The sequence below is a fragment of the Mandrillus leucophaeus genome, unplaced genomic scaffold (assembly GCF_000951045.1).
Source record: "Mandrillus leucophaeus isolate KB7577 unplaced genomic scaffold, Mleu.le_1.0 Scaffold196, whole genome shotgun sequence".
In the NCBI taxonomy this organism is placed as follows: Eukaryota; Metazoa; Chordata; class Mammalia; order Primates; family Cercopithecidae; genus Mandrillus; species Mandrillus leucophaeus.
Genome location: NW_012101987.1, coordinates 2,722,890 through 2,732,440, shown reverse-complemented (window position 1 = coordinate 2,732,440; position 9,551 = coordinate 2,722,890). Strand labels below are relative to the sequence as shown.

Genomic DNA, 9,551 nt, shown 5'->3' with positions numbered 1-9,551 from the left:
TCAGATAAAAAGGACAACAAGCACAACCTCCAACTAGAATCCTGTTGTAGCCTAGACAGTGAAATGCTATGACATCAGAAGACTTAAAAATTGCAGCTCTTTTTGGATCCCCCAAAGTGTATCTGCACTCTTCTTCAAACGGGCCTCTTCCTCAGGAGTCAGAGTCACCTTCACAAGGTCTGAGATTCCATTCTGTCCCAAAATGCAGGGAACACTAAGGAAGACATCATCCTTTATTCCATAGAGACCCTTAATCATGGTGGAAACTGGGTGCACTCGCCTAAGATTCTTCATTATACTCTCTGCCAAATCTGCTACAGAGAATCCAATGGCCCAGGATGTGTAGCCTTTGAGTTTGATCACCTCATAAGCACTCTCAACCACCTGCTTGTGAACCTCTTTCCACTGTTCCTTATCTTTATCAGTCCCTAAATCTGGGTGCAGAGTTTTCAGGGAGACACCAACAACATTCATTCCACTCCATACAGGCACACTAGAATCTCCATGTTCCCCAAGGACCCACCCATGACAGCTTAATGGGTGAACTCCCAGTCTTTCCCCCATCAGGTAACGGAATCTGGCTGAATCCAGATTGCAACCACTTCCAATAACATGGTTTTTGGGAAAACCAGTTATCTTCCAAGCCACATAGGTCAAGATATCCACTGGATTTGAAACAATAAGCAACTTGCAGTTCGGGCTGTATTTTACAACATTAGGAACGATGAATTTGAAGATGTTCACGTTAGGCTGGACCAAATTAAGACGGCTTTCTCCCTCTTGTTGACGTGCCCCAGCCGTGATAATGACCAGCTTGGAGTTTGCAGTTACACTATAGTCTTTCCCAGAGACAATCTTTGGTGTTCTAAGGAAAAGGCTGCCATGTTGGAGATCCATCATCTCTCCCTTCAATTTGTCTTCGATGACATCAACAAGAGCAAGTTCATCTGCCAAGTCCTTCATTAAGATACTGATGGCACAGGCCATGCCAACAGCACCAACCCCAACAACTGTAATCTTATTCTGGGGAGTCTGTTCTTCCTTTAGAAGATTATGAATCAGCTGATCCTTGAGAGTTGCCATATTGGACTTGGAACCAAAAGGAATCGGGAATGCACGTCAGGCGGTTGTCCGGGACACGCGGCAATGAGATCCGGAATCGGCGGCAGCGGCTGCAGCACCAATCCTGGTGTCTTAGATTTATCAGCAGGACCTTGTTTCAGTGACCACTGCTACCGCCGCCTCCTGCCAGCGGGGCTGCTCCTACAGCAGCGGAAACGCCCATGCCCGAGGACGCCTTGGCTGTAACCCTTGGTCAGAGTCCAGCTTGGTGCGCAGAAACCCGACGTCAGTCAGACCATTTTGCGTAGCTGGACGAGCTTTCCTGGGCATGCGGGGCAGTTCCCCCATCATCTTTATGCTGTCACCTCCGCTTTCATCAGAGAGACACACAGGATGGTGCAGGAGCCCGGAGACACCATGGAAGAGTCCACGGTCGTGAGGAGGGGCTGGGCCGGGCAGCCTCAGGCCCAGCGCATAGCGGTGCCCCTCACGCCTGAGCAGAGATTAGCCACTGCCACCTCGGAGAGGACAGAGAGGCCTAGAGTCCCCAGCCCCTCTCTCTGCACCAGCAGAGGAAAAAATCATTTTCTAAAAAAAAAAAAAGAAGAAGAAAAGAAAAGTATGGAGAACTTGCAGATCTGACCCAAGCAAATTTTTTTATTCTTTTCTTTTTCTCTTATTTCTGCCTTTTCCTCTTAAATTGTTCTCTCCTGAAGTCAGATTTCATGTTCCATCCTAATGTGGCAATTTAAATGTAATTATGATGGTCACGAATTTGGAAACTAAAAATTTTAATATATTTTTACCCAGAAGTGCTGGTTTAACTTTAAACTTTCGATAGTGCTTTCTGAATTCTACATTTTATTATTTTCTATTTGATTCTGTTAACTAAACTATAGGAAATAAAAATAAAATCTTGATTTGCATAGTTTCATAATTTACAAAGAATATGTATTCATTCTTTTAAATGATAAATGTATGTCGAGCACACATGATATGCCATTCTTTTGGTAGCCTTAGAAAAAAAAAAATAGAGGCCAGGCACGGTGGCTCACACCTGTAATCCCAGCACTTTGGGAGGCCGAGTCGGGTGGCCTCTGTCACTGTCTCTACTAAAAATACAAAAATTAGCTGGGCATGGTGGCGGGCACCTGTAATCCCAGCTGCTCAGGAGGCTGAGGCAGGAGAATCACTGGAACTTGGGAGGCGGAGATTGCAGTGAGCCGAGATCGTGCTGCTGCACTCCAGCCTGGGCAACATTAAAAAAAATAAAATAAAGAGAGAAAGAGGAAGGAAGGAAGGAAGGAAGGAAGGGAGGGAGGGAGGGAGGGAGGGGAGGAAGGAAGGAAGGAAAGAAAAGAAAAGAAAGAAGTATTGGTCTCTACTCTCATGAACTTTCAGTATAACTTCATAAAATCATGCATTCCTGAGAAGTGGATACCTCTGAAGTTTCCTAAAGTCCTCCTAACCCAAAGTAACCAGTATCTGAATTTTATATTATCATTTACTTTATGCAATTTTGTCTATAAGCAATGTATGTTTCAGTGTTATCTGTTCTTTTGCTCTAGATAAATTCTACAAGTTTTTGTCGGTGACTTACTTTTTTATCTACAGTTGTTTCCTTCTATTTTTCCATGTCGCTTTGCATAGCTACAGTTGCCCATTTTCACTGCTGCATAGTGTGAATGTATGTCAATTTTTAAACCAATTCTATAGCCATGGTTATTTGTGAATTCCAGTTACTCTGTATTTTTGCCAACTCTTGGAATTACTAGACATATTGAGAGGTGAAGCCAGCTGGACTTCCTGGGTCAAATGGGGGCTTGGAGAACTTCTCTGTATAGCTAAAGGATTGTAAATGCACCAACCAGCACTCTGTAAAAATGCACCAATCAGCACTCTGTGTCTAGCTAAAGGATTGCAAACACACCAATCAGCACTCTGTAAAAACACACCAGTTAGCACTGTCTAGCTAAAGGATTGTAAACGCACCAATCAGTGCTCTGTAAAATGGACCAATCAGTAGGACGTGGGTGGGGCCAAATAAGGGAATAAAAGCTGGCCACCTGGAGCCAGCAGCGGCAACCTGCTTGGGTCACCTTCCATGCTGTGGAAGCTTTGTTCTTTCACTCTTCACTGTTAATCTTGTTGCTGCTCACTCTCTGGTTCTGCACCACCTTTGAGAGCTGTAACGCTCACCATGAAGGTTCATTGCTTCATTATTAAAGTCACCTAAACCACAAACTCACTAGAAGGAAGAAACTCCGGACACACCATCTTTAAGAGCTGTAACACTCACCGCAAAGGTCCACAGCTTCATTCTTGAAGTCAGTGAGACCAAGAACCCACCAAAAGGAATAAATTCTGGACACAATATTTTTTGACAAAGTGGAGAATCAGAATGGTATATCATTTATAGTTTTAATTAGCATTTCTACAGTTACTAATGAAGTTAGCATTTTTCAGAAGTTAATTGGTCAATTGTGTTTTAAGATGTGCCATCTGTCTATTTTTAATGTATTTCATTTCTTTGTGCATTCATATTCTGTAAGGTATATTGTCTAAATACTAATTTTTAGTAATATATGTTTTTTATAGATTTTTGTCCTAGTTATGATTTGCCTTTCCACCATCTTTATTTAAGCATGTTTTTATAAGTTCTTAATCAAAAGTTCTTAAAATTTAGTCTAATTTATAATATATTGTGCCGTGTTTAAGAAATTGTTTTACCTCACCGTTATAACAACAATATTATCCTGTATTTTCTCCTAAAAGTTTTAAATTTTCAATCTATATGAAAAATTGTTGTGTCAGTTGCTGTGCAGGAATCCAGTCTACCCAGGTAGAACCAATTGTTTAGGTACTAGCTTATTGATTTATTCTACTTTGCCAGTATAATCGTGATACTGAGCTCTCATTTTAATCTATTGGCTGGGACCATAGATGCAATATTTAGTAAAAATGTTGATAGCAGCATCCTTATAATGTTTATGACATCAAAAGACAAGCTTTCAATGGTTTATCATGTACATTTGCTGTAGTATATTTTAAATACTTTCTATATTTAGAAAATAAAAATTCCTTTTATTTTTAGTTTGCTAAAAGGTTTTTATCAAGCTCTTTTTTCTGTGCCTATTGTATATATACATTTACAAAGTTTAACTTATCTTGTACTCTTGAGATAAACTTATTCATGGTTTTACTTTTTTTTTTTTTTTTGAGATGGAGTCTCGCTCTGTCACCCAGGCTGGAGTGCAGTGGTGCAATCTTGTCTCACTGCAACCTCTGCCTCCTGGGTTCAAGTGATCCTCCTGCCTCAGCCTCCTGAGTAGCTGGGACTACAGGTGTGTGCCACCATCTCTGGTTAATTTTCGTATTTTTAGTAAAGACGGGATTTCACCATATTGGCCGGACTGGTCTTGAACTCCTGACCTCGTGATCCACCCAACTCAGCCTCCCAAAGTACGGGGATTATAGGCGTGATCCACCGCTCCCAGCCGGGTTTACTTATTTTACACAGAGCAAGGTTCAGTTTGTTAGCAAATGCTTTAAAACTTTAAAGTTTGTCTTTATGAATGATACTTTTATAGTTATTCATGTTTTGTCTCTGTCAATCTTTGGTATTGACTCTCAGAAATTGAGTTGTGCAGTGTTTTTACTTCTATTTTTTGAAAGGTTAAATAATATTAACAGTATGCTTTTCATTTTTAAACTTCAAATGTCTGAAAGACTTACCAGAGTTTTCTGAGACTGACATTTGTGCATATGTGTTAATTTCATCTGATCTCTCATCTTTACTAGTTCTGTCCAGTGCACCTAAGTTCGAATGTGGTTAGTGAGTTATTTTAGTTATTGTATTATTCATTCCACAACTTAGTTACTTTTAAAATTATTTTATAGTTTCTGATTTCCTGTAGATACTTTCATTTGTCTTATTTAAATATGGTAAGCCTAGTTGTTTTTAGTATTTTTGTTGATAAATCTAACATTGGATGTCTTTGTAGGTTTGTTTCTGTTATTTCTTCTTCTGATGTCTTTCACACTGTCTTCTTTATTGTGAGTTTTCTCATCGTTGGTTGCTTGCTAGTCACTGTTCATAGAAAATTACTTGCAAGTTTCATCAAGGACTGGATGAGATGTTACCTTCTTTGAGAAAGTTTGCTTTTGCTTCTTTCAGTTTTCTGAAAATTTTACAACATGAAACAATCATTTGGACAACTTTAAGTAATGTGGTTCATTCAAAATGTATATAACTGATGGAGAAATTTATGTAAGATCAATGTGTGCTGACAAGATTGTAGAAATTTCTTTCCCCACCTGCCCTTAACCTCAAGACAATCTTGTATGCCATTCCTCAGTGTTGGGAAGAAAGCGACTGTTTGGGTCACACATAGCCTTTGAACTCCCAGGTGAATTTTGAGAAGGTGTTTATAATAATTCCCAAGTGCTAAACATCCAAAAAGTACTTAATAAATGTTAGGTAACACCATTATGCTAGTAATCCTGAACACAAATTTTTAAGTGTTCAGTTGCACTATTGTGTTCTATGAAAAGAACGTTTTTGTTTAGAATATTTTCCAATAGATTGATTATGTGTTATAAATTGCAAATGTGTTTGTAGTTTGTATAAGGCAAATAATGAGATGTTTGGATTCAAAGATGCGTAAGATCAAACACTAAGAAAATTTTCTCTGTAGTTGAGGAGAAAGAGTATGTTGAAAAAGCCAATGCAGTTCATGGGTTGCAAGTTTCTGCCTCCTACTCCCACCTAATCTGCCTGTTCCTGGCTGCCAGCAGCCAAGATTTGCTTTACAATACTGAGGAAAAAGTATTAAGAAAGCCAACCCCACAGTCTGTTTACACACACAAATATAAAGCAATGTTCTTCTCTAATGTGAGGAATATGTTCAGGAAAGCTAAAAATGATTTCAAAGTAAGAAAGTAAAAAGTTGGCAGCATGAGCACATCTAGCCCTATAGGCTGAGTTGCTTTTGGAGTCAAGAGCTAACACGAAAGGCAAGAGAAAGATTAGAAAATAATAATTTTGCCTTTGAGTACTTTATATGTTTTATATTTCCATGAATTCCATAAATAATAAAATTGTATGAATGCGTTTTTTCTGTAAACATTATTTTGGATATAGTGTCCTACTCTGTTGCACCGGATGGAGTGCAGTGGTGAGTTTACAGCTCAACTGCAGCCTCGGTGTACAATGCTCAAGTGGTTCTTTCACCTCAGCCTCTCAAGTAGTTGGGACTACAGTTGGGTACCACCATGTACAGCTAATTTACTTCATTTTTAGTTTTGATAAGATCTCAATATGTTGCCAACACTTGTCTTAAACTCCTGAACTCACACAATCTTTCTCCCTCATCTTCCCAAAACATTGGGATTACAAACATAAAGAGGCACACTTTACCCATATAAGTATTTTTAAATATTACAGAGAGCCCATCGGGAGGCTAAGACAGGAAGATTGCTTGAACAAAAGAGTGTAAGATCTGCCTGGGCAATGTAGCAATACCTCATCCCTACAAAATGAAACAACAACAAAGAGAATGGTGATATTCATGTGAAAATCACTATATTCCTATCCTCAGTGCCCTTTTGAAGATGAACTCTGTATAAGTTTGTTTTATCTTTACAAAGATTTGCATGTGTATGTGTGATTTTATGTACCTTTTGAAGTAGTATTGCATGTGTGTTTCCTTGGGTGAGATAGTGTGTTCAATGGTTAGAAGAGCAGGCTCTCACTTTGGGAGGCCGAGGCGGGTGGACCACGAGGTCAGGAGATCGAGACCATCCTGGCTAACATGGTGAAACCCCGTCTCCACTAATAATACAAAAAAAATAACTGGGCGTGGTGGTGGGCACCTGTAGTCTCAGCTACTCAAGAGGCTGAGGCAGGAGAATGGCGGGAACCTGGGAGGCGGAGCTTGCAGTGAGCCCAGATTGCACCACTGCACTCCAGCCTGGGTGACAGAGCAAGACTCCTTCTCAAAAAAAAAAAAAAAAAAAGAAGATATTGTTTCAATTTTATGTCATTAAATTAAAAGTTAGATAAAAACTACTATTTTTCCAGAAAAGTATGTGGCAAAAGTGACTGAGGAAGAAATTAAAAAGATAAATAAAAAGTCAAAACAAAAAAAGTGTTTTTTCGAGATGGAGTCTCGCTCTGTTGCCCAGGCTGCAGTACGATGGCACAATCTCAGATCACTGCAACCTCTGCTTCTCGGGTTCAAGTGATTCTCCTGCTTCAGCCTCCTGAGTAGCTGAGATTACAGGTGCCTGCCACCATGCCCAGCTAATTTTTGTGTTTTTAGTAGAGACAGGGTTTCACTTTGTTAGCCAGTCTGGTCTCGAACTCCTGACCTCGTGATCCACCCGCCTTGTCCTCCCAAAGTGCTGGGATTACAAGTGTGAGCCACTGCACCTGGCCTAAAAATAAAAAAAATTATGTTTTTAATTTTATACAAATTAAAAAATCTATTATAAAAGAACAACTTGATGAATGTTTACACAGTGCATATACCAGGAACCCAGCACCCAGTGATGGAAGAGTGTGAGCAACCTGGGCACTCTCCCTCCTTTATTCTCCTTTTCAGTCACTGTTCCTCTAAGAGTAATTTACATTCTGGCTATTTATACAATAAATGAGATTTGCCTGTTTTTGAACTTAAATTGACACAGTATGTTCTCATTTTTGGCCAGCTTATTCAGCTCAACATTGTGAGATTGATTTCTGTCTGCCTGTAGTTGTGGTTTGCCCATATTCATTGATCTACAGTGATCCATTATATAAATACACTACAAACTATTTATTCCACTTTTTATGAACATTTTGGTGATTTTCCAGATTTGTCAGTGCTTCTATAAACAGTCTTGTGCATTTTTTAAAGAAAAATGTGTGTAATTATATAGATATATAACCACAAATCAAACTAAAATGTATTTGTATCTTCAGCTCATATAGGCATTGGTGAGCCCTCTCGATTCTCCCACCTCAGCCTCCCGAGTAGCTGGAACTACAGGCATGTGCCCCCATGCCCAGCTAATGTTTTGTGTTTTCAGGAGAAACAGGGTTTCACTATGTTGGCCAGACGGGTCTCCAACTCCTGACCACATGATCTGCCCGCCTCAGCCTCCCAAAGTGCTGGGATTACAGGCGTGAGCCACCAAGCCCGGCCTACCTCCTTGGTTTAATGTATTTCTAAGTATATTATTTTTTGTTTATGGCTATTGTAAAGAAAACTGTTCTTGATTTTGTTCTCACCTTGTATGTTATTGGGGTAAGGAAATGTTAGTCATTTGTGTATATGAATTTTGTATCCTGAGACTTTGCTGAAGTCATTTTTAAGCTGATGGGTCTTTTGGTAAAATCTGTAAAGTTTTCTAGGTAGAGAATTATATCATGAGTGAAGATAATTTCATTTCTTCTTTTCCTATTTGGATGCCATTTATTTCTTCATTTCGTTAGATTACTCTGACTGGGACTTTCAGAACTATGTTGAATAGGATTGTTTAGAGTGGATAGTATTGTCTTACTTTTATTCTAATAAGAAGTGCATGCAGCTTTTGCCTGTTCAGTATGATGTTAGCTGAGGATTTCTCATAGATGGCTTTTATTATTTTGAGGTATATTTCATCAATGCCTAGTTTGTTGAGAATATTTTCATGAATGAACACTGGATTTTCTTGAATGCTTTTTCTGCATCTATTGTGTTAATCATATACTTTTTTGCTTTTAATTACATGAATCACTCTTACTGACTTGTATATGAAGAAATATCCTTCCACAGGTGATATAAAGCTCACATGATGGTGGCAAATTAACTTTTTGATTTGCCTGTGAACTCAGCTTGCTAGTATTTCATGGAGGATTTTTGTTTCAATGTTCACCAAAAATGTTGGCCTGTAGTTTTTTGTTGTTGTTGTTGTGTCTTCACTAGACTTTGGTATCGAGATGATAGAGATTTTATGTAATGAGTTAGGGTAGAATTCCACTGGGATTTTTTGGAATACATCCAGTAGAATTAGTATGAGCTCATCTTTCCATATGTAGTAAAATTTGGCTGTGATTTTATATAATCCAGGCCTTTTTTTTTTTTTTTTTTTGAGATGGAGTCTCACTCTGTAGCCCAAGCTGGAGTGCAGTGGTGTGATCTCAGCTCACTACAACCTTCGAATCCAGGGCTTTTTTGTTTGTTTGTTTGCTTGTTTTTTGAGACAGAGTCTCGCTCATTCCCCTAGGCTGGAGTGCAGTGGCACGATCTCGGTTCACTGGAACCTCCCAGGCTCAAGTCATTCTCCTGCCTCAACCTCCTGAGTAGCTGGGATTACAGGCGCTCGCCACCACGCCCGGCTGATTTTTGTATTTTTAGTAGAGACAGGATTTCAATAGGTTGGCCAGGCTGCTCTTGAACTCCTGACCTCAGGTGATCCATCAGCCTTGGCATCCCAAAGTGCTGGGATTACAGGCATGAGCCACC

At 39.5% G+C, this 9,551-nt stretch overlaps 2 protein-coding genes across 4 annotated transcripts in view; both read right to left on the bottom strand.

The window, feature by feature from the left end:
- LOC105538628 (zinc finger protein 708) overlaps window positions 1-9,551 on the bottom strand; it is a 315,682-nt gene that overhangs the window by 95,191 nt on the left and 210,940 nt on the right. The gene's annotated exons all lie outside the window — the stretch shown is intronic.
- On the bottom strand, window positions 28-1,177 carry LOC105538632 (L-lactate dehydrogenase A chain). Of its 3 annotated transcripts, none has more exons than XM_011978533.1 (2): window positions 834-1,176; window positions 28-665 (listed from the first exon to the last, which is right to left on the bottom strand). In XM_011978533.1, the coding sequence occupies exons 1-2, from the start codon at window positions 1,081-1,083 to the stop codon at window positions 67-69; spliced, it is 849 nt and encodes a 282-aa protein (XP_011833923.1). In that variant the 5' UTR covers window positions 1,084-1,176; the 3' UTR covers window positions 28-66. The 3 variants fall into 3 exon arrangements, with proteins under 3 accessions (XP_011833923.1, XP_011833922.1, XP_011833920.1); XM_011978532.1 differs by having other exon boundaries at window positions 28-906; window positions 940-1,176; XM_011978530.1 differs by having other exon boundaries at window positions 28-1,177.

Bases quoted from the DNA above. Each gene is read 5' to 3' on its own strand.
- LOC105538632 (XM_011978530.1), bottom strand. From the start codon at position 1,083: ATGGCAACTCTCAAGGATCAGCTGATTCATAATCTTCTAAAGGAAGAA.